Genomic DNA, 25,024 nt, shown 5'->3' on the forward strand with positions numbered 1-25,024 from the left:
AGCAGGGGAGCGATGCTGGCAGCTGTAAGGTGGAGGGACTCTCACATGGTCGAGGAGTGCAAGGACCCCAAGTGCAAGGGGTGGGGCTTTGAACACCACCAAGACCCCCTTCTGCGTGACACTCAGGCCTGGCTTCTGAACCACGGGTTTGCATCCTGCCGGCACTCCTGGGTCCCCCTTCTTGGGGTGTCCACATTTGCTGAGATAAACCCTCCACCTCAGGGATGTGTAGCCCATGGAAGGAGACAGACCACGTCAGATCAGACGTGTTACGGAGAAAAAGACGGCAGAGCGCAGTCAGGACTGATTTTCTGCTTACACAGGGTAAGCGGGTGGCCTCGGGCTTATGTGGTGTCTGAAGAGTTTTGGGAGAAGTGAGGGAGAGTGTGCAAAAGCTTGAAGAAGCAGCAAGTGCAAAGTCCACGGGGTGAGGCACCCCTGGCCAATCTGAGAAACCAGGAGGCTGTGCACTTAGGGACCTAAAGACCCAAATGGACGAATCTAGCTGGGGCTGAGGTCCCATGGTGGGGTGGAAAGCCATCTGAGTGCCTTGGAGAAGGAACCTGCTGGGGCCACAGGACCTCCATGAGGCCTGGGAGGTGGGAGCTCGGGAAGAGTGGGAGAGAAGGGGAGGCCTGTGCCCAGCCCAGAGAAGTGAGATCAGCAATGAGGCCCAGGTGACCGTCCTGTCCGTGTCCCACACCTGGAGTGAGGAGCAGGGACCCACTGGGGAGGGCTGGGTGCTAGCAGATGGCAGGTGGGAAGGAAGCCCTAGGACACGGCAGGAGGCTCATGGAGGCCACAGCCAGCCCTGTGAGGTTAGGGAGCCGTGCTGGCTGAGCCCGGGGCAATGAACTGCCACCAGGAGGGAGGGGGTCAGGGAAGCATCGTGCTGGGACCTGTCCCATTGTGACCCCAAGAGCAGTGGCTAGGGAGTGTCAAGGCCCCAGCCTCAGGGAGACCTGGGAGAAGGCAAACCACGACCACCAGGCCGCCACAGAGCCTGGGATGGACCTAGGAGCACGAGGGCGGCAGGGACAAGGCCTCAGCAAGGAGACCAGCCCCCCAGCGAGAGCAGCCTGGAGAGCAGGGGGTCTGTGGTGAGCCCGTGGGGTCACCCCAGGCGGGCGCAGGCTTTGGTCCCCCTCCTTGTAAGTTTCCTCATCTGTAACACGAGGGTCAGGACCCAGTGACCGACGCATAGCTGAAGCCCAGTGAACAGCAGTGCCCACATCTGGGGTCCTGAGGGTCAGGCAGGGCTTCTGGCAGCCCCACACGCTAGCCCATCACCCCCCACGTGTAATTCACGTACCGCACGCTTCACCCACTTGCAGTGGGCGTATTCACAGTTTGCAACCATCACCACCCACGTGAGAATGGTCCCATCAGCTCAGGGAGGCTCCCTCTCCCCCCAGGCTCCACCTCCTGTCTGCAAGGTCTGCCTCTGAAGGTTTCCTACCGACAGAAGCACAGAGCACACGGTTGTGGGCGTGTGTCTTTCACTCACAGGGTTTCAAGCTTCATCCAGGGAGCGGTGCGCCTCAGCACTTGGTCCCCTGGCGGCTGAACAGTGTGGGTGGAGCTCATTTGCTTAGCCGAGTGTCGGCTATGACATGTGCGGCCGTGGAAGGCACAGGCTGGGCAAAGGGAGCAGCCTGCGTTGCCCGTTACCCCGAGTCCTGTTTCCCCGGGATAAGTAGCGACCGCCCTTAACGGATTTTATTCCAGCTAAGAGAAAGACACTTGCTGTTGTCAACTGTGAGGTCTTCCTGTGGGACAATGTGGGTGTTGTCCTGGGTTTTCTGACATAGCAAAGTACCATGGGGGCCCATTACGACTTCCACAAGAACTTCAAGTACTAGCCTTTTACAAATGCTCTAATGGGATTTGGTTAACCTACGACAGCAGCATCACTCCAGCCCCACCTCTGAAGGGGCCAGAGCCTCAGGCAGATGCCACCAACCTGGGGGGGTGTAAAGACTGGGCGGGGGAGGTGTGCAGCACTGTGGGAAGGGGAGGGTGGTTAGGACAGGATCCGAGTCAGCTCAACTGGGTGGGCACGGGCACTCTGGGAATCCTCCTCGAGGGCAGGGGTAACCAGGACCACCGAGGGAGCAGCAGCCCTGCCACATTGTGCATCACTTGTGGGCAAGGACAGGGAGTGGGGACAGAGCCCATCAGGGTCTCCTGAGAGGTCTATCCGCCCAGGGGAAAGAGAAACAGGCTGGTGGCCAAAAAGGAAACTGCACAACTAAAGCAGCTCTGTAAAAGCATGTGTAAAACACAAACGATGCAATTTGCTGTGTTTACGAGGGAAGCAGGGCTTCCCTGGGGACTGAAGGGCCAGAAGGGAGGGTCCCCTGGCCTCTCCTCCCGACTGCTCTCCAGACACGATGACGGCAAGGCCAGGGGACCACGGTACAGGGAATGGCAAGTAGTCTCGGGGGCTCTGACTGTTGACTCTCCTCTCCCGTAAGCTTGACTGGCTCCATACGAGAAAGCCTCAGGCACAGCAATCAATGTGTGTCTCGTGACTGACGGCACCGAGCGGAGACCAGTTCTCCCCTGCTACTGGACACGAAGCAGATGCCAGACACCCACAGAACCACGCACGAGGCCACCAGCCTGCTGGCTACCCGACACTGTACTCCAAGACTTGGGGCCCTCAGAGCACGGCCCCAAGGGCTCCGGGGCAGCCCGGAGCACTGCCTCAGCGATTGTCCCCTCTGCCCGGAGCCGGGCCGGACGCCTCGCACCAGCACCCAGGAGCTGGAGAGAGAGGCAGCCTGCCCGACCCAGTCGGGGCCGGGCACCTTTGCTTTGAGGAATTGCAGGGGGAAAAGCAGAGCCAGAGAGGAGGTCCCGGGGGGACACTGAGGCAAGCTCCACTTGCTTTATGAGCCAGTGGCCAGCGGGTGTGCACTGCCACAACTGCCTCTCGGAGGAGTCCACGGGGAGTCCACGGCATGGGTGTGTGCACACCAGTAACGAGGGAAAGGCTGCAGACGGCATTCGGACCGAGACTCCTTTTTTCGAAAAACTAGAAGTACAGTATCGTCAAGAACGTTACTTCTAAAATGTTTTCTGGGACTCTGGCAAATTCCATCAAAATTAAAACACGCATTTCTAGAAATAAATCGTACAGCAATACCTACCTGGTTGCATACAGGATACTCACCGGAGCCTCTGCAATACCAACTGCCCCCCCGCCCCGCCCCCCAGCACCGAAATAACCTGATGCTTTCCACCAGTGGGATATTTATGCGGCTGCCCCACACGGGCAGCCCACACTCCCCAAAATGGATACTGGGGATTCGTTACCCACAAAAGGCAGTCCCAGCAAAAGGCATAAAAGTTCCGTACTCTGAAAGTTTCGAGTTTTTTTTTCCTACCTAGGTCTTTACTACACCTGCAAGTTTTTATGACGTGGTACCGGGAGCCACTATTTTCCCACATGGATTTAAGAAAAAGGCCAGTTAGCGAACACAACGTGCTCTCATTGCGGGGAACAAAAATCGCACAAACACCACAGGTTTGCCTCTGCCCAAAAGAACCCATCACACTGGTTACCTTCGTGGAAGCAGGCGAGAGTATCGGGAGAGGGGCTGCGCGCTTCTCACCTCGTGCCCCCTGCGTCTCTCCCCACGCAGGGACTTCATAAAGACCAGCAAGTATATACAAGTGCCCCGGTAAGAAACGCTTGAATTAGAAATACCAGCGCAGCTCATTTACAATGCAAATCAACACAAGGGACTTTCTCAAGGTCCCATCTCAGCCTGAAAAACTGGAAATCCTCCAAACTCTGGACACCACGTTGGTGGCCAGGCACCCCGGGTGGCCGTGGCCGTGTGCCTCGCCCGGCGCACGGACCCCCCCTGGGCAGTGGCTACTTCACCTAGTCCTCACGCCCCATGTCCAGTGCAGATGGCCAGGTTCCCGGCCACCGCTCTTGGCTGCAGTGTGCCAGGTTCAGGGCTGCAGTGGTGGCCTGCCCTCTGAGGGGCCGGGGGAGTATCAGAGCGCCAAAGAAATTGGGAGCTAACAGGCGATGCAAGTTACACCAGCACCAAGAAAACCGGTCTTTCTGCAGGACACGTGCCATCACTGGTCTCCCTAGAATCTGGGAGAAAGAGGACAAAGTAGGGTTTACCAAGTCACCTGACAAAGTTTTCACAGACTGTGGTGATGGGAGATATGCAAGGCTCACCTCCTCGGATCAAGGGTGGGAGCTCGGAGAGGGAGGCAGCAGCATCAGGGGGCGTTCGACCTGCTCCCGGCGTGGCTGTCTTCCCGGAACACAGGCTCCAGCCACTCGCCTGGACGGAGTGGCCACCAGGGCGAAGGGTCTGGGCAGGGCAAGGCTCACAAGCACACGAGCAACTTGCTTCTGTTGCCTTTGTCCACAGGCCACCAGTGTAAGGACCCCCAGGAACCCCGAGACACACTTTCCCCCATTCCACCCACGAGGGGGGATCACCGAGCCCCTTCCAGGATGAAAAGTCCTTCTACAGACAGAAGGGCCGTGCCTCATGGTGCTTTTCCTTCCCCTTCCTTCCCTACAACCTTCCTTTTCCTAACAGGACTTCAAATATTCCCAAGCCACCGGTTTTAAGGCAAACATGATTTTTCCAACATCAAAAATTTACACCAGAATTTATTTTATTTTAAGTCAGAAGAGGTGTGCTTGGGTGGCTCCAGTCGATTAAGCACCGGACTCCTGATTTTGGCTCAGGACATGATCTCACAGTTTGTGAGTTCAAGCCCCGTGTCCAGCTCTGTGCTGGAAGTGTGGAGCCTGCTTGGGATTCTCTCTCTCTCTCTCTCTCTCTCTCTCTCTCTCTCTGCCCCTCCCCTGCTCACAAGGGCTCTCTCTCGAAATAAACTTAAAAAAAATTTAAGTCAGAAGAAAGCATAAAGGTAACATGCACCAAAAAACAAAACACAAAACACATCATGGAAGATAAAGTGATATTGTAACTTAAGGAAAGTCAGTTTAATAATTACAACGATGTAGAAGGAATAGTCAATGCCAGGACACTCTGTGGCATTTACAGGACATGGCCCCACAATAGTCACCAGGGATGCTGTGTGTCCTAGAGAAATGGGGCGGGAGGGCAGCGGGAAGTGCACACACAGCTGGAGGCGCCCAACGTCCCAGCGCCTGGTGCGCGCGGAGGCAGACACCACGAGCACAAAGGACGGTGTCTGACCCACATCTCAACATCGTGCAGAACTGAAGTGTGTCGTGTCCTCGCCCTTGGGGTAAATAGGGCGCCTTTCAACCCCCAGCCCCTTGGAAGGTCAGAGAAACGTAAACAACCTATTTACAATAAGGAAGGTCTGTAGAAAGAACTGCTCTCGGATGCATTTTCTCTGCTCCCTAAAAAGCTTAGTGAAATCCTGGATCTGCGAGGAGAGGAGAGAACGGGCCTCTCCCCTTAGGGCAAGGATGGGGAAGAAACAGGTGTCACTCAAGGCTTCGGTGAGGCTAAGGCAGGCGAGAGACCCCTCCTGGGATGCTGCCAGCAACATCGCCCATCAGAAACAGGTGGAGAGAGCAGGGGACAGAGGCCGTCCCTGAGTTCAAGGCTGCACACTTGGACACACTCCAACGTGTCTCCCACTGCAAGAAAGGTCTTCTGCGTCACCAAAGACTCCTGTGAAATAGGGCTTACCAAAAAACAGGCTCTCCCTGCTAGTCCTAGCTCTGGTGAACAAAATGCTAAGTGCAAGAAGTTGGCAATTCTACTGGAAAGGCCACACATGGGCAGGTCAATGCTGAGCCACAGACACACCTGCTGGGCACACAGCCAGGAGGGCCAAGCTCAAGCCACTGCCCTCCAGCAGCAGATTGGGGGGGGGGGGGGGGGCGGCACAGTGCTCAGCAGGAGCCTGGAGGAGCAGAAAGCCAGGTTCCAAAGCCACCCAGTTCAAAGGCATCAGAAGATCCCAAAGCCTTTACAGGGTGGCTTGACCCACAGATCACGAGGCCCAAGTCACTCCTGAGGCCACAAGGGTATTTCTGAGAAGTCTGTAATGCACAGAGATACTGCTGTTTTAAAAGACCTAACACTGGTTCTGTGAAAAAGTTCCTGTCGATTAAAGCTGACCTCTGGAGAAGAGGGGAGCAGAGAGCCATTGCCATAATGTGGGCATCCTGCCTCCACGGCCGCGGTTCCTGCCCAGGGGCTCCGAAGCTCCTGCGTCCCTGCCCAGAGAGGCCAGCAGAGCTGGGGCTGGGCAGGCTGCCCGTCTCCTCTGCTGTGGAGGTACAGGGGGAAATGGACCCACATTTAAACTTTCATCGCTTTGGCGGGATTTATATTGCTTTATTCTCACTGAAAGGGGGAAACATTTCTTTTTCCCAGTGAGCGCTGAAGGCTCGTTGCATGCTGCTGGTGAACAGAGCTCAAAGTGGCCTGACAACTCCCAACCGCCACCTGCCATGTCAGCCCACAGCATCCCTGGTGTGCCTTCATCGGCCTCAGAGATACGTAATAAATAATAGTTTATTTACAGGTTCTTGTGAAGCTTTCTCTCGTGGGCAGGACACAACAGTGCACTTTTTCATGTTATTAACCCAGCCTATATAAGAAAGTCTGCTCTCCCCAGTGCAGTGAATGCACGCCGACGGGCTGCCGTTCTCCAGAGGCAGAAAGGCGCAGACACCAGCAGCTGGACATGGAAGTGTGTGGGGACCTCCTGGGATCTGTGGTTGAAGCTGGCGTCTCTCTCACTCAGCCCGGGCACCTCACTCAGGCCCACCACATGTCAGTGACACAAAATGGCTTTAACAGAAGACTTTCGAGGGTATTAAGGTATCTCTGCAGACACAAATAAGGTTAATTACTTAGGCCTACCAAAGCAGAAGGTCTTTTTAGAGCACGTGGGGACTATAGAGAGCAAACCAGGCATCCAGCAAAATACCAGGCACCTTTAACGCCCCTGCTTTCCATGAGCACATCTTGTTCACAGGACCAGAAAGGTTAGTGGGAAGGGAATTCTAGCGCAGGTGATCAGCCCAGATGGAACCACCGTGGATGTGCATTCAAAATGGAGTATTTACAAGAAACACGTGTAATTATATATACTCAATAAAAGCCTGAAACACCAGGATTTGTAGTCACTGCACTTATTGCAAAATGAGGTAATTGAGATGTTAACAGAGTAAAATTACTGCAGTTCCACCCTCAGGGTCTACACCTCACGTGTGGATTCTTCGGGAACAGTGCAACCGTTTCTATTTGTGTGAGCAACTCCAGCTTTCCCGTTCACAGAAAGCAAGATGACTTTTGTCCAGCCCTGCCCCCGCGGTCCCGCGTGTTCACCCGGGCCTGGTCTCCTCGCTGGGAAGAGGCAAGGATGCTCCTCAGAGGTTGGTCTCATCCCAGGCAGGGTCGTTCATGTTCTTCAGAACTTTCCTCACCAGCTTTTCCAGGTCCTTGCGGGCTCTCTGCTCTTCCTCCAGAGATTTCTTCATCTTTTTGTTATCCTGTAATTGAAGCAGACCACAGGAGACTGGCGGTCTCGGGCACACAAGAGGGCAATCCCGGGCTGGAATCCACCAGGCTCAACAGCACCGCCCGAACGCCTGCACAGACACCCCTGTGATGGGTCTCCAAGACCCATCACAGAAGGAAGAACGGTCCTAACTATCCATCCAGACAACCTCCACCTGACAGACCACGAGACAACGGCTGAAAGTAACAAGAGGAACGTGCGTCTTCCCACATCTGTAATGATCTCACAACCTTTTACTAGAAAAACGGCAGCAGTGGCAGCCCCTGCGTTCCTTCGCCCTGACCCCATCACTCCTAGGCACACGCGCAGGTGGACCGCGGCCGGGCCTCCCTTCCAACTCGGGGAAGAAGCACCTGGGCACCCCAGCCCCCACCCCACATGCAGGGCTCAAAGCGCTCCTCGGAGACCAGAGCCATCGTGCAGTGAACCTTCTCCACAAATACACAAAATATACTTGGGTTACTTAGCCAAGTTCACCTGACTTCTTAAGAACAAGGACCATGTGTCACACCAGCAAGTGGCAAAGAATAATCACAGTAGGAATTTTAGGTATTTTAAACAATTATTCCAAGAGAACTTGAGATGACTTATGATGGAAATTGTACAGTAAAGCCTTTAAACAGGTCACTTTAAGAATTCATCTCCTTGGGCACCTGGATGGCTCAGTCCGTTAGGCGTTCAACTTCGGCTCAGGTGGTAACCCCATGGTTTGTGAGTTTGAGCCCCATGTCTGGCTCTGCATGGACAGTGTGGCTCTCTCCCCTCCTCTCTCTGCCTCTCCCCTGCTCTTTCCCAAAATAAACAAACATTAAAAAAAAAAAAAAAAAAAAAAAAAAACCTTGAAAAAAATTCAGTTTTCCTGGTCTGTGCCAGGCACAGAAGACCAAACTGATCTGCTGGAATTCTAAGAGAAAGGACCTCTCCCTTCTTTATTACTTCACGTTCAGACAAACGGCCTTAATTTGCAGGTGGTGTTTTCCCCTTCTCCTCCTTTAAAAACAAGGTCAACAGGCTGGCTATGACTCACCTGTCTTAACTCTTGGACTTCGTCCTTTAACGCGTAGACAGTATCCACAAGACTCCTGAAGCAGAGAACAGGATGAACACCCAAACGAGGGTGGGAGCAAGGACACAGAAGCACTTTACCGGGAGGCATGACAGGACCCTCCTCGGCAAATACCCAACTCCGTCCACTTTACAACAGCCTGCTTAGAGTTAATGCCACTCTGTCAAGGACACCAGGAGGGCCAGCCCTCAAAGGTCTTGGGCTCCAGGGCTCCTTGCCATCCGCCCCCTCCCCATGCCCACGTGGCCCACTTTAAAGTGCTGGAACGTGGCTTACTTTTCTTCTATCACTGTCTGACCATTACTCTTAGTTTCTTCAACTATGATTTTCTCTTCCTCTGGAAGCAAAACTTGTGGAGCAGATTCTTTGCGTGAGCCTAGATCATCAAAAACACAAAAAACAGAAGCAAAGCCCACAGGTGAGCACATGGCAGAACTTGACACCTGACTCTACAGCACTATGTCAACATTAACATGAAATTCCAGAGACCATACATTAAAAATCCTCTACATAAAACAGGGAATGGCAACTTCTGCCAATTTTCTCCACTTCTGTCTAGCAAACCCAGTCCTTCTTGTGCTGAAAGCATCGCAGAGGAAAGGAAGCAGTAGCCTTCTGGCGATTTAATAAGCTTCGGTTCCCGAATCAGGATTATGGATCTTTTAAATCTCCAAATCTTCCACAGGTAGTAAGTTAAAGGTTCTGACCATAGTGCCCTGGACATTTCGGAATAAGTATCAAAATGAATTTGGGGGGCAGGGGGGAATATCCAAATCAACACGATTGTGAGCACCTCATTCTGGGCATTTTAGAAAGATGGGTCAGATGATACATAATATCATTATATTGCAATATAAGTGATAAATGCAAATAACTGGTGAAACATTTAACTCTACAGTGACAGTTAAAAATAAAGATTAGGGCACATGGTTTATAAAAAGTGAGATTTATTACTTCTTGCATGAAAACTTATTCTCCATTCCCTGGCACATAAACATTTTTCCAAACAAAAGGTGGTAAACCACAGACGATGCTGGAGGGAAGCTGGCACCATTTAACCAGTGCCCAGCAGTGCAGCTTGCCTGGACCCTGTCTCGATACACGCATGCTACAAAATGGGTACTTCAGAAATTGGGAAACCCAGCTTTTGAACAGGTAGGAAAGGAGACTCAGATCTTTGAGGACGCAAAAAAAAAAAAAAAAAAAAAATCTTGAGATAGTATTTTCTTATCTATAACAAGTACTGTAACATTTATATATATTTTTGAAAAATACTGGTACAAATATTTGAGGAAATAACACAGAACACAAACACCTGCAAAACCTCTTCAATAAAAACAATACACTTGGGGGCGCTTGGGTGGCTCAGTCGGTTGAGAGTCCGACTCTTGGCTTCGGCTCAGGTCGTGATCTCATGGTTTGTGGGTTTGAGCCCCAAGTCAGGCTCTGTGCTGATGGCACGGAGCCTGCTTGGAATTCTCTCTCTACCTCTCTCTCTCTGCCCCTCCCCTGCTCACATGGTCGCTGTCTCTCAGAAATAAAAAATAAACTTAAAAAAAAATATGAAAACAATACACTTGATATGTGTTATGTGCTAATTACGGAGATGCTGGCACAACTTGCTTCTTCCTGGTTCACCTTTAGCCCGCCTTCCTGAAAGTTCGTCAAACCGTGGGACGGCTGGCTGTGTGCCCTTCCGTCACGGGAACGTTCAGGAGAATACCCACGTGTGCAGGACGGGGTTTAAGGAATGACTATTTAGTCCACCAGCATTTCAGTGTCAGCTTACGCTCCTCGGAGCAGGAGTTATTACCATGAGAGCTTGACAGCAAGAGTGCTCACAAGAGGATCCCACCGTCCAGGGGGTTCCCGTATCATTTCCGCTGCAGCACGCCACAGGAAGGAGGGCGGGAGTTTCCCAGCCGTGGGGCGGTGGCCTAGACTCTCCCTGCCACCATCTGTACATTGGTCCCCATCGCCCAGACTGAGAAGGGCGTCGAATCCAAGCACACGGTGAAACCGTGACAGCAGGAACTGAACTAAACTAGGATGCAGACCTCTTCCTCCTCGGTCATCTCAAGCATGAGAAGACTGAACTCCAGGCAGGCAGGTACCATCTTGGGTTACACAGCACGAGCTTCAACACGCATACTGTTTTTATACCAATAGAGGGTGGCCCTTCGGGGGGGTCAAGCACTTCAGTATTCTAGCCAGAGTGCGGAAAATTTGGGCACAAGCCACAGCAGGCGTCTGTACTATTTCACGACTATCTGCTATGCCTCCCTGCAAACCCCGAGCCTGCACCCCCATGGCTATGTCGTACCCCTCACCGATGGGCCACCCGCCACCCCGTCGCAGTCCCCCACCCACAAAGGGAGTTACTCTTCAGAGAGGGTGACATCCTTCAAGACACGGTCCCTGAAAGGGTCGCCCTGTCACAGACAGCGCCATGCTGACGACAATCCACCTCCTGGGGTCTTGCCTGCTCCCGGCGCCATGGCTCTGAGGGGCTGCGGGCATATCTTCTAGGCCGTTCTGGGCCACATGGGAAAATACAGGCTTATCTTCTTCTAGGCCGTTCCTAGGCCGCACAGGAGCTGAGCGGCACCAGCCGAGGGGCAGATTCTGAAGGCCGCCGTGTGCCATCCCGTGCTTCGGACACAGCTGCAGCAGGACCCACGTGAGCATCGGGAAGGCTAGTTCACGTGCAGTTTCCCCACAAAAACAGGAAAGGGTTCACAAAAAGCCGAGTGTGTACCACACACGTGGAAAACCGATGGTTTCAGTGAATTTCGCCGTGAAGAGACGTCATCGGAAAACTCAGTCGCCAGCCAAGTGTCCCCACTGCCACCTGCCCTGTGCCACGGTCCAATCAAAACAGGTAGCGGCTGGGTGCCGTCACACCGGCTGGAAGCACGTTTCCGCACGTGGACAAGCTAATGACACACGTGGCAGCACTCTGGGAAGCCCGACTCTTGTGTGCTTCTCCCCAGGCATTTGGATCTCCCAGCTTCCTGGGCACTGCTCCGTGAGGCATATGCGGCACTCCAGGTTCAAACGGCAGGGAAAACCAGAGGCATCTGTGTCGTAAGGACATGGGCCGGACAGCGGGCACTGTCCTGTCCGCACGAGTACCAGGACAAGTGTAACTTCCGTTACAGAACGACACTACATCAGAGGACCAAGCCCGCGAGAACTGGTACGAGACTCACATGTATGTGATGGTTATTTTTGGAAATATGCTGAGAGCACACCAGAATTTATTATAAAAACTTACATTGGAGAATGTGTCATCGGCAGAACGTACTAACTGCTTGATTCCTGAAAGAGGCTAGTGTGAAAAATGCCATGTATGGACCTGACAGTGAGCCGGGAGGCATAAAGACATAATAAGGTTATTTACTGGCCTACAAAGAAATCCAGGGATGCCAACAATGTGCCTGGTTTCAGTGCCTAGCATTTTTCTCAAAGGACAGAAAATTCAGTCTTTCAGAAAGTTAAACAATAAATATTCCCCAGCCAGGTTTATAACTAAGTCTGTTCTATAGCAATAGCCAAATTTTACGAAGTATAGATTTAATATCTCAAAGATTACTGAAGTATTTTTACATGTATCACAACATGTTTTCCCTGAATTACTTAGTCTGGAAAAACAACCACTCACAAAGACCATTCTGTCACTTTGTTTAAAACCCTCTCAGGGGCTGAGACACAGGCAAATGTGCTCACGATCGCTCTGCACATTCAAGATCCCTATTTCCCAAACTCTGTGTTTCCAGGAGGTTAACAGGGTACGGGCACGGACGGTACTATCTCATCCGTGTCCACGCATGACCTCCCCCTAGGCTACTGTGCCGGACCAGGTCCCCGGGGGTGATGCATGCCCTGACCAAAGTGGACAAGCTTCTCCCCGCCCGCAACTGCCCCTGTCGGGCACACAGGTGGTGGCACCAGGACCTCTGCTCTATACGACCTGTGGACAGAGGCCTGGATTCCTCGGAGTAGCCATGCAGCACCCCGTCAGTAAGGGCCCCCCACCCAAGAGTGCTCTGTGGAAACAGTGTGGAGTTGCCTGCTTCCTCTTCCGGACTCAAAGTGCCTTCTCAGTTTGGGGAATACTTTGCCGCCCCTCCTCCACTGGCTAATGCAGGGGTTCTGCCACATGTCATTTTGGAAACTGCTGACTGCTACAGCCCCTTCTTCAAAGGTCCACAGGGCACAGGCAGCACGGTGAAGGTTTTCAGAAGGTCTGCAGTACAAATACCCACTTACTTTAATTCAGCACTTCCTAACGTCATCGGAGTGCAGAACCACTGCAGTTCTCCGTGTCACTCTTTACGAGTAGTGCTGGCCTAGCCTCTGGCCCTGTCTGCCTCTATAATCACACACACGCGAGTGCCGGTTGGCTTTGCTGTTCAGTAAAGGCGTGAAGACAATGAGATGACAATTTACACTTGGCACCAACCCAGCGTTTCCCCAACCGGAGGACTCCCAAAAACACGTCCGCAGCTGCCTGGGCTCTGGCCGCCGCCGCCCACAGACATGCCACGGCAGCTGCACACTGCCCCCAGCAGGGGTCGCCCTGCGCCACGCAGCTGGAGATGGACGGGAGCTTGCTCACTGAGAGGCATGACTGAGAAGCTGGAGACAACTTGAACCCTGCCCCCTGCAACATTTACAGATCCTCCTTTGAGAAGCACTCGCGCTGACAGAGGATCTGCCTGGGGCACATAGCGGGTGGGGTGGGGGTGGGGGTGGGGGGCTCAAAGCCCAGGGTACCTCTTGGTTGTTGGAGAGCCACCTGCTGGGACACAAGGCTGGGTCAACTCCAGGACGCACGGTGGGGTGTGTGTGTGCATGCGTGGCTGGGCCGGCCTTCATCACAAGCCTAAAAACAGCGTTAAGTTCGCCAGAGAAGAGACCACGTGCCCATCTGGCCAGATGTCTGGTACGTTTGTGGCCGAACTCCCGTAACTTCTTAAATTCATAATCTTTCTAAAAATCTGTATCTAATTATACTCCACTGGAACTGATCTTTCAGAATGAAGGAAAATATTACAGGTTTTCAAAACCTGTTTAATAAAATCTTTCCAAAAAGTCACTTTGTGATTTACCGGCTACCAAAGGATTCTAATTTTTTTTTCTTGGGAAGAGGTGAGGCATCTTTTTAGGGAACAATTTACAGGTGTTCACCATCTGTGCCTTGCTCTAGCCTCTCACGACACTTCCTCTCTCTGCTTAGCCAGCTGGGCATACGCTTTACAAAACCAAAGTTAAAATTGATCTTAGTCCTAAGGAAAAAAGGAGTAAGAAACCAAGCAAAAGCAAAAAACACTAATGAAGTTAGATGGGGTTTCCCCCCCCCCATTTGTGCACAAAAAACCAAGAGTGCTTCTTTCTGAAGACAAACCCTCCAGTGACAGAAAACTTGTTGGAAAAAGTTGAAATAAAAATGTGTTAAGGAGTGACCCTGTTTTGTCTGGAACATATTTAATCTAAGAAAGTGCACATTTCTCTCTCAAAGCAGAAGCAAAGAGTCCCATTACCTGGCCTTCCTCTGGAAGACAACTTACAGGAAAACAACCCTGTCACACTGAGTCACAAGCTAGGCTACTCCCCCGCCCTCCCCCAGATAACAAATATTAAAAGCCACAGGCTAGCAAATGCAAAATTTATTTCAACTGTACATAACAGACGTCTTTTTTCATATATATAAAACAAACACTTCATTGCCATATGCAACCACAAACAATAATATGCATACTGTACAATACAATGCAACATCAGGTTTACATCCAACTGAGTCTTCAAATGGCAGTCGTCCACCAGAAATGGCTTTCCCATTCACAGAGAAAAAGCACAATATATAGATTTTTTTTTCAAGGTCTCATACCACTATTTACACATTACTGTGTTTTGGCAACCTCACGCAAAACACATAATTAATATAGCTTAAATACTGTGGCAAGCGTAAGTTCAATGGCAACACCACGGAGGCCCCCGCACAAGGCCCGAGGCAGCGCTCACCTACCTGTGGGTTCAGGGTCTTCACCCTCACGCTAGAGCACCGACTGCGCACGCAGCCAGGACAGAGCCACACAAACGAGACTCCCTCTCCGCACGACTGAAGCTCCGCAGGGGGAGGGAGAGTCCTGGCCCCCGGGGGGCCACGTCGCCACTGCCACCCAGGGGCCACCTCCAGCCTGTGGCACGGACACTTCCAACCAGGTCACGAGAGCTAATGGTGCCAGACACTCACAACAAGCCTGAACAACAAAGAGCCAGGGTGTTGTTCTGCAGTGACCTCAACGTCAGCAGAATCCCTGCCCACGTGGCTTTACTAGTATCAGAGGACGGATGAGGAAGGGTGAAACCCTGGCGTACAGGAAAGGAAATGGCTCAGGAAGATGACCCCGATGATACTTGGCAATGCAGAAAAGTCCAAGTGCAACGACTAACGGCGTCTCACCGCTGTGCTGTGCGCAGCCCACAACACGGGCAGCCCGCGGTCACTAAGGCCTGGCAAAGGCGTCTCAGCCAACGCACAATGACACAGCCTCAAAGCAACAAAAGGACACTCTAACGTGATGATCAGAAGAGGGAACTGCTGTACGTACACAAAATAAAACCACTGCTTCTAAGTTCACTCATGAACTTCGTAGTTCCATTTCTTCCAAAATTCCATCTGCTATCTGGCTGACCATGCAGAAACCCCATCTCTCCCGTGGGCTAATACTGGGCTCTAATTTGAAGATTGCTCAACTTCTTTATATTAATTGATACAAAACTAGGAAATCTCCAGATGGCATGAGCAGCCCAACAGCTATCTGGGAACAGACATGCTTGGAATTCTCCGTCTTCCTCACGACCTCACCGCACGCGGTCCCCGAGCCGGCTGACTCTCTAAGCACCGCGCCGCTGCAGGGGGCCACCAGCCCCTCTGGGCGCGTGAGCGACAGGACCCGGCGCCCCGCCAGCAGCGGCACGGTGCAAGCAAGGGCGGGCACTGCATACGTGGTGTGGTGAGGTAGGGGACAGGGGAGACGGCCCGGCCACCCTGAGGAGAGGAAAACCGGCCATTCCCGGCTCCTCATGGCATCTGGCTTCCTGAAGTCGGTCTGACTGAGCACTTCACACGCGACCACGAGGCTCCCTGTCCACACCAAGCACAGCATGCGTGGGGGAGGGTGCTTCTCCACTCTGGCAATGACCAAACGTGGTTCCGGTGCCACCACTGAACGCGACACATCACATTCAGTTTTCTGAAGCCGAGATTCATCTGAGGGAGGCCAGTGAAACCTCCTCACAACAAATCCCAGGGAAGCGGGGGAGTCCCCTCCAAATCGGAGATTTTCTTCTAAGTGAGTTACGTGGCAGCTTAGGTCTTTGGCAGACTCAGGTGGCCCCAAGACACGCAAAGGAGGAGGATCACACAGGATGGGATGCCGTAAACGGAGTTTCACTGCAGCTACTCGCTGAAAACCACGCGTCCATCGCAGGCAACGTAATGTGGAGGTTGGGGTGCAGCCAGGCTGGGACCGAAGCCAAGCACTCACCTTTCGGGGTACAGCCAACGCCTCTCTGAACGGAGTCTCACGTACACCTTCAGAGGCTGCGCGCGTCAGAGTTTGCATTTAATCTTCAGCGGGGAGGGACTCCAAACAAGGGGAGCGTGGCGTCGTGACGCGGGGGAGGGTCTGAGCTCTGACAGTACCTGGCCCTTGGACAACCCCCACCCCACGGGCAAACGGGGACGTGGGACAGCCATCTGTGGTGCACAGACGAGCACAGAGCCCTTGCCGGCCACACCGACACACGGCTCCCTGTGGCCGCCAAGTGCCCCGAGGACTCTTCAGAGAGCGGTGTCCGAACTGCACTCAGCCCTCTTACTGAGCGCTTCCTTCTCCTGTCTCCTCAACTACTTGGTCAGTGGGTCCATCATACATAGAAGATGTGGATCCCCATACAAGGCCAGAGCCGCCTCTGTGTTGTTTGTTGATCACAAACCTGTATGGTTTCAGTATAAAATATAAAAGTGTTCATACAGCTGTATCCAAAATGAAATGAGACAGGTGCTACACTGAGAATAAAAACCCAGACCCCTTGGAGCTGCAAAACCGCCACTACCCATGGAGAAAAGCCCCGGGCACGGGCCGCATGAGCACACCATCTCCTTCAACAGCAGCGACTCGAACGGAGGGTCAAATTGGCAATTGGGCCTCCGCAAAATACAATGGGAAGTATCAGAAACGCTCTCAAAAGTTGTTAAAATATCACATAAAAGACAAGGAACAGCAAGAAAACATCTAAGAAAAGCAGGCTGCGATACAACAAGCATTTGTTAAGAAAAGCTCAGAAGTGCATTAGTTCTGGTGAGAGATATATGAGCAACAGCTCTTACGAGATGTAGAACCCATTCTGTAACTATGGGCTGTCCATATACTGTCATAGTCAGAGTCTTCCGAGAGGTCTGAGGGCTCCAAACGGGAAAGGCTACTGCGACGACCCAAGGAGTCTAGACTTGATTGGTCGTCGTCAGCCAAGACGTGATTATGCATCAGGTCAGTGCCTTGCCATGCTACGACGGGAGGGACGGAGTGACAGGCAGAGGTGGGAGGGGACGGACAGGAAGAGCCACAACCAAAAACATGAAAACAAAAGCAAAAGGTGATGGGAAGAGAAGGAAAAGAGAAAATATTGTTAAAAAATGGCAACAATGTTCATTTCTCCTTATTTACGGTGGGTTTTAATAGCACAACCCTTAGAATAAAGGTAGACTTAAATAAATCTCACAGTATTGTTTGCAAACTGTCTCTTTTTACAGATCTTGCTACGAGCCCTCACATAAGCTCATGTCCACAGATCATTCTACAGACATTTCACAAGTAAACTATTCCATTAGCAAATAGTCTCATTTATGACATTTGTAAAAGAAACCATTTAGGTGTTAAATTAGGAATTGTTTCCTATTCTTTAGGTGGAGATGTTGAAGCAAAAGAGTTTCCAAGGATTTTCGACTTCTTCAGTTCATCTTTAGGATGGGGTCTACACTTACCTTATCAAACCACCACCACACACCGTAAAAGTTTCAGAGTGGAGTAGGGGTTAAATAGGGTCCACGTCCCTGGGGGCCCTTCCTTGTCGCTGCACCACCCACGATTGCAGCGCCCCGCAGAGCTCAGCCAGGGGACAGGGGAAGGGGGACGCCTGCTCAAACGTTCTCAACCCCAATGCAGACCCTTTACTGGCGGGACAAGAGACACGATGAACTGAGAGCCACTGTGTTAACAGGAGGGCAACAGAAGACAAAGGGCACCAGATGGGAGAACAGCAATCAGCCAGAGAGGAGCCACACCTGGGAGCGAGGGCCCTGGCCAGGGAGCTGTGCAGGGGCATGCAGGCTGCAGGGACACCACGTGACAGACGATGGCACACCATGGCAACCATGGCCTCCGTCCTATTCCTGCTCCTGGTCAAAGCCGAGTCCATTCCCAAACCTTAACAAGCAGGGGCGGCTACTCTGCATTCCTTCAACTAAATCCCTGGAGTCTACGAGGGTCACTACTTCCTCGAGACAGAAATCGATTCCAAAGACGTCTGGTTTATAATGTCTTGTTGGCATCCAAATGGACACTGGAAGGAGCTGAATTTGCCTGTTTTGGCTAAGCAGTTAACACGAGAAGAACCGCCTCCATTGTAACCCCGCACTGCCTTTCCAGCATAAAGGATCAATTTCCCCCTACCTTACCTGGTCACAAGAGTATTAGGGTTACGGCCATATAGGAGTGTGCACACGAGGCCCCAGAGTGATTAGCCCATAGTGTCAGCTGAAAACAAAAACCAACGTATCGTGCAACGCTTTCCTTGCACAGGAGAAATGGAAACATATAATACAGAGGACAAATAATCTGCATGACCTATGGGCCATCCCTTCAAGGCAGCCAAAGCAGGGACCACAGGCACATCGTGGGGCACAGTCTCCTGGATGGACAAATGAGGCTCTCACAAACGAACGAACACACACACACACACACACACACACACCCCCTCCTGTTACCCGGTCTGTTTACCTGAGACTACCAGGTTAAAATTTTATTTCAAGGAATTCAAGTTGAGAGAGTTTTTTAAAATCTCAAATCCAAACCCCAAAACACTATGTCCACAACTTATATATCCTATTTACTTAAAACAGTCTCTTATCAAATACAGAAAACCAATGTATCAAAAGACAACAAACTAGATTTACAAAGGATCACTTGACTTGACTTCCACCCCATCTTCAGGCCTTTGCATTTCGCCCCCATCCTGCTGACCAGTCACTATGAAGAGGTGTTCTCACCAGGGCAAATATGGACAAGAGTCTCCATGTGGCCATCGGGCCACAGGGAAATTTCTAGGTGATCTGCAGACACCCCCTGGGGTTTAATCCTACCAGCCCTACCTTCTTAGCTGTCACCATCTTAAAAAAAAAAAAAAAAAAAAGCTAAAGGAGGTAAAAATTCCTTTTCCCACCTGTCCTTTTTTCACAATTAGTCTAATAGCAGCCACAGCGAGGTGGTGGGAACGAAGCCGAGGTAGCAATGTGTCCCAAGTGAGTGTGGAAACAGAATCCAAAACACAAGATCCAACAGAAACCAGTTTCTATGCCAGAAGACATGAATCCAGTCTCCAACAAAACAAAAATGAAACCCAAAAGCCCACCTAGAAATGACAGTGCAGGACAGACACCCTGCGGTGCCGCGGCCCTGCTCCGGAGAGAGGGCAAGTCAGACCACGCGCACCGTCCCATCTGGACCCCCTGCCGCACTCCACCACCAAATGCCGGCAAGGAAGAGACGACAGAGCCCACCCATTTCCTGTCTGAGCAGATGAAGATTTCCTTACTACAACCCTGTGCATAAAGATACAGGAAAATGCAGTGGTTGGTGCTAAAACCTACCAATGAATTAGTTGAGGTCTACTTCCAGAAAATTTTTTAATGCAGCATTTAAAAAAACAGGGCGGGGGGGAGCTAAAAAAGCCTCACTCTTGGTTTATATTTTTGACAATTCTATGAATCTTAAGTCCCACTATCACACCAATAGAACAGTTGAAACAGCTTAAAGTAACTGAACCAATCTTTGGTCTTCTAAGCCCATCTGCTTGAAGCAGCAGAAAGCTCTATATATTCTGGCAGCACCTAATACTTAAAGTGTCCCTGGCAGGGTGTTCTGCAGAAACCTGGTCTCCCCCTGACAGCTCTGACCCTGTGCAGAGACCCAGGGACAGGGATCCCCGCAGGCTCTACAGGGTGAACCAGCAGAGTGTCACTCCGAGGGCCGCCCCCACACGCCAGTGAGCCGATGGCGACCAACCCCGGCCAGTCCTGCCCCGGCAGCCGGCTACCATGAAACTTACTCGAATTGAGCGTTTGCCGCGTTTTGGCGCTTGTGCAATAAGCTTCGATGACTTTCAGGATCTGCGCGTCTTCTTCCAAAGCAGCTGTGCCTGTCAAGACACAGCATGTCACAACTGAGCTAACAACAAGTATGTGATACAGTCTAAAAACACATTTTCTTGTCAGATAATGGTTTTCCAAAATTTATGAAGTTTATATTCAAAAGGTTTGTTTTCTTTCAAGTATTTTTTTTTTTTATTTTTTTTTTTAACGTTTATTTATTTTTGGAACAGAGAGAGACAGAGCATGAACGGGGGAGGGGCAGAGAGAGAGGGAGACACAGAATCGGAAACAGGCTCCAGGCTCTGAGCCATCAGCCCAGAGCCCGACGCGGGGCTCGAACTCTCGGACCGCGAGATCGTGACCTGGCTGAAGTCGGACGCTTAACCGACTGCGCCACCCAGGCGCCCCTAAGTATTTTTTTACCTGCAACACATCTAGCAAAAGGTTAATATCCTAAATCTATAAAAGCTGCCTTACTAATCCCTAAGAAAAACCATATCCCTCCCACCCCGGAGTTGAAAACAGGCCAAGGAACAAGCAACTCACACAAGAACACCATGAGAAAAGAACTTTATTCTAAGAAGTAAAACGTTAAAACAAAGCATCAGGTTTTCATATATGCCTGACAAAAAAAGTCAGACCGTCCCCAGTGCTGACAGGGACAGCGGGAAGGAAAGATCTGGAAGGAAAGCTTCCCACCACCCACAGCTGACGGGTACATAGATAAGTACAACCCTGGAAAGCTTTGGAAAGCGCATTTCCTCCAATCTCCGAGTTTGTGATCAAGATTTCATCTATAACACTTATAAGGCACAACCTAGACCTTGAAGGAGTCACTCCAGACCTCTTCCTTCCCCTAAGGATTACTCCAGACACCGGCTTCACCTATACTCAGACCAAAGGCATGGAGGAGGATAGATCCTTCCGGACTAACAGCATCTACTGCTATCAGTCCCGGATACTTCCTACTTCACATGACCCTATAGTTGAACTATTTCCCTTTCCTGAACTACTAAGTTTCCAATATTTTTTTGTATATGCTAAGATATTACATGTGGACATACACTTTAAAAGGCTCACCTACTCTGGCAAAAATGCAGAAGAATGGAAGACTTAAGTATTTATAAGCTGTAGAAAGCCTCACCATTTTATGATAGTAACATACATGCAAAGCAAGCCAAATGTACTCTACCAAAAAATAGAAGTTCAATACCTTCTAGAAGTTTTACAGTTTCAGGTCTCACGTTTAGGTTCTTTAACCCATTCTGAGTTCATTTTTGTGTGGGGTGTAAGTGGCCCAGTTTCATACTTCTGCGTGTAGCTGAGCAGTTTTCCCAACACCACTTGTTGGAGAGACAGTCATTTTCCCAACTGCATACTGCCTCCTCTGTCATAGAGCGGCTGACATAGACGTGTGGGTTTATTGTGGGAATCTATTCTGTTCCACTGATTTAGGTGTCTGTTTTTGTGCCAGTACCATACTGTTTTGATCACTACAGCTTTGTAATATACCTTGAAATCTGGAATTATGATACCTCCAGCTTTTTCTTTCTCAAGATACCATATGAACCACTAATTCCACTACTGGGGATTTACCCCAAGAAAACAAAACCACTAATTTGAAAATATCTAATGCATCCATATGTTTACTGCAGCATTATTTACAATGGCCAAGATATGAAACCAACCCAAGTGTCCACCAACAGAATGGATAAGGAAGATGTGGTACGTACATACACACACACGCACACACAGGAATATTATGTATGCACCATAAAAAGGATGAGAGCGTGACATTTGTGACAAGGTGAATGGACCTGGAGGGTACTGTGCTAAGTGAAAGGAGACTGAGGAAGACAAAATACCAGAAGATGGCACTCAGAATCCAAGATAAAAGCAAACAAGTACACAGAAAGCAAAGTCAGACGTGTAAATGCAGAGAGCCGATGGGCCGGCGGTGGGCAAAGTGGGTGAAGGGGAGTGGGAGGTCCAGGCTTCTGGTTACAGAGTGACTAAGTCGTGGGGATGAAACGCACAGCCCACGGCGCAATGGCAGCGTTTACGGTGACCGACGGCAGCTGCACTTGTGGACAGCACAGCAGAACGTACAGACTTGTACAAATCACCACTGTTGAAACTAAGACGGCCTTGCATATCAACCACACTAAGAAGAACAAAAACAAACCTCAGCACCGAGAGTTTCAGCGCTGAGAAACGAACTTAAACGTCACCGACTGGAACCGATCCTTTCATGACAAGCTCCTCCCTCAGGAGAAGAGAAGGTTTCACCCCCTGGAAATCAGCTTAACCTCATGGGCAGGTCACCCCTCTCCACCCAGAGCAGAGTGGCCTCCGAGCATGGTTACCTGTCCGCACGGCGGATCAGATCACTCCTGCTAGATGTCACCCGGCACCCAGAGAAAGCACGGACGCCAGAACGGGCGCAGGCTCCCCCAGGATGTAGCGTGAGCGGCTGTCACCGAGCCTCCCTTCCTCACAAATGTCACAGGAGATAAATGAGCAGGAGAGCACACATTTTTGGGGTGGCACGGGCCCTCCCACGGACAAGAAAAACTCTCAGGATTCGGAATGTAACAAGGAGCCCGGTAACTTCGGCGCACGGAACATGACACGAAAGCAGCTGCTCACCGAGCAGGCAGACGGCAGACGCCTCACCTCCTCCGCTGCTGTGGAGGCCCAGCTCTCCTTTTACCTCCAGTCCCTCCAAGCTCCTGGTGCGGGCTCCGCCCTCCCAACACCCGGACCCCATCTTCGTCTCTGCACCCCCTCTCATGGGGAGATCCCATGATCTCACCCCTGGCCGGGGCCTCAGCACCGCCGTGCCACACGGCCGGCCTGCGGCATCCCTGGCCGTCACCCCTGTAACGGCGGCAGTTCCACACCCAGTTGTGACAACCTAAAAGGTCTCCAGAGGAGAGTATCCCCCACAGTCCCTCCCCCAGGGGAGAAAGCACAGCTGCAGGCTCCCTCTTCAAAAACATCTGAACCCAGGCACCTGGGGGCTCAGTCGGCTAACTGACATCAGCTCAGGGCACGATCTCAGTTTGCGAGTTTGAGCCCCGCATCCGGCTCTGGGCCTCACGAGCGTCCACCGGGGCCCTGAGGCTTGTGCAAGCGCAGGGGAGGATCAAGAGCCGTAGCCGCGTACCTCCAACAGGTGCAAACCACAGGGCAAAGGGAGTAGGAAGACCAGGTGGTCCCAGGTCGACCCTGCACCCCAGCCCAGCTTCCCCAGCACAAGGGGTCGGCATGGAGGCCAAGAGACCGCGAGCAGCCCCATCGAGTGGAGAATCACGCGTGCACTGCACCGCGGGTGCCAGCTAGATCTCCTGCTGGTGCAGGGCTCCGCTATCGCTCCTCAATTTCCTCTAGACGTGACAGTAAGGCTCAGACCCCTGCGTCTGTCTCAAGTCTTTGAAAAGCCATCAGCCATCTCTCTACCCAACCAACGCTGTGCCCAAGACAGACCTGCATCCTCACCGACACACGCCGCACGTACTCACTTTTCCTCAGGGCGAACTCTTCATCTGAAGGCTTCCGCTCAGGCTTGCGCTTAGGTAGCAACTTTTTCATGGTCTTGGGACTCTTACTAAGATCCTAGGGAAAGAAAAAGGAAAAAAATCATTCTGACAAATTCCAAAGACACTAGTTTTTCCTGGAGCATCAGCAAGGGTGACAGCGTGAAATACTAAGTCACTTCAGCCGCTCGTGCCAAAGAGCTTCCTACTGTACTCCCACTGTGGTGTCCTGGCCAGCTGCCGGGCGTTAATGGAAAATCGAGAGGGTGCGGGCTCTGAGGAAAACCCTCCTGTTACTCGGACCAGTCACAGCACGGTGACAACACACCAAGGAGGTGTCACGGGCTTGCGGGCAGCGTCTGGAGAAGAGACGGCCGGCTGACGCGTGCAGAGATCCACGCGTACAGATTCCAGAGCAGACCCACCTGTTGCAGCCGAGGAGAAAGAAACCAGGAAAACCAAGGCTAGTTTTAGAAGAAAGGTAAGATCAAGTCCCTCAGGACAATACTTGAAGCCTCAGGACAGAAGGAAAGGGAACAAGTTCAGTCCATCGGCCTTGAGCGACAGAATGCGGGCTGTGCCCCTGACGGGTCCACACGCCAGCGCACGGCTCGGTCACAACACAACGGCCTGCAGCAGGACAGAGACAGCAGGCCAGAGTCCAAGGGGACAGGCGGGGCTTCACTGCCGAGTGTGTGTTAAGTTACAGAAACTGTTCATGACTCTTACAACATGACACCGATGCGACACGGACTATGGGAGGAACCAGACTGGAAGCACAGAAGGAACACAGCTTGGTTTTCAAAGGGAGCGCTTCAAAATCTCTTCTGCTAAACCGTACAGCCACTTAAAAAAGCAGGAAAACGCGCTCCCAAAGACATACCACCCTCCCTGCATGTGTCCTATGGCTTCCGTACTTCACGGTGAACAGAGAGGGGGCCCCAGGAGCACACACAAGCACGGGTTGCGTCCCAACCATGGACACAGCAGCCCCATGTGCACGCTCTGCGAGAGGACTTCCGCCGAGCGTCTGGAAGCACTCAGTGACACGAGGTGACAATTGCAGATCCTAACGTCAGGTCCGGCAAAGCTAGTGCAGCAACACAGCAAATTGTGAAGCCCAGGCTCACTGCCCCCTCTTCCCTTACCCCTTCTGCCCCCTGGCTGGACACACACAGTCCACTGGTTCCTCCCTAGCAATGAGGTCACCACCAGCACTGCCTGAGCAATCCGCAAAGACTAAACAAGCAACAGACACCAACATCAGTCACGTAACCGCCCACAGCAAGGACACCTCGCACCTGGGCCTATGACCACTGGCAAGACGCAGGTCCTCAACAACAAAATTAACAAAAACCTGCAAAGGACAGGTTATAATTTACATAGTATTTCTGTGGGTCGTAAAACACTTAGGGCTACTAGCAAGGACGGAGGGTCTAGGTCCCTGGGCGAGAGGGA

The 25,024-nt window shown here is 51.7% G+C and overlaps 1 protein-coding gene and 1 long non-coding RNA gene across 10 annotated transcripts in view; one reads left to right on the forward strand and one right to left on the reverse strand.

The window, feature by feature from the left end:
- The first annotated feature begins 19 nt into the window (after positions 1-19).
- On the forward strand, positions 20-3,247 carry LOC121037700 (uncharacterized). Of its 2 annotated transcripts, none has more exons than XR_005793928.1 (3): positions 20-146; positions 223-324; positions 1,416-1,488. It is a non-coding gene; the product is annotated as an uncharacterized LOC121037700 (long non-coding RNA). The 2 variants fall into 2 exon arrangements; XR_005793929.1 differs by lacking the exon at positions 1,416-1,488 and adding an exon at positions 2,478-3,247 and having other exon boundaries at positions 23-146.
- Positions 3,248-4,954: 1,707 nt separating this feature from the next.
- The window catches only part of ARHGEF7 (Rho guanine nucleotide exchange factor 7), a 108,895-nt gene continuing 88,825 nt past the window's right edge, over positions 4,955-25,024 (reverse strand). For 5 of the 8 annotated variants that reach the window (XM_040487074.1, XM_040487073.1, XM_040487068.1 and 2 more), the window contains 6 exons: positions 23,552-23,645; positions 19,985-20,074; positions 16,989-17,165; positions 8,864-8,963; positions 8,549-8,603; positions 4,955-7,492 (listed from right to left, as the gene is read on the reverse strand). In XM_040487074.1, coding sequence (XP_040343008.1) covers positions 7,370-7,492; positions 8,549-8,603; positions 8,864-8,963; positions 16,989-17,165; positions 19,985-20,074; positions 23,552-23,645 — 639 coding nt within the window. In that variant the 3' untranslated portion in view covers positions 4,955-7,369. Of the gene's footprint in view, positions 7,493-8,548; positions 8,604-8,863; positions 8,964-14,244; positions 16,595-16,988; positions 17,166-19,984; positions 20,075-23,551; positions 23,646-25,024 lie in introns of those variants that run through there. The other 3 variants (XM_040487067.1, XM_040487070.1, XM_040487071.1) reach the window with 3 other exon arrangements.

This window comes from Herpailurus yagouaroundi, unplaced genomic scaffold, assembly GCF_014898765.1.
Source record: "Herpailurus yagouaroundi ecotype Mexico unplaced genomic scaffold, PumYag 164, whole genome shotgun sequence".
NCBI classification, from domain to species: Eukaryota; Metazoa; Chordata; class Mammalia; order Carnivora; family Felidae; genus Herpailurus; species Herpailurus yagouaroundi.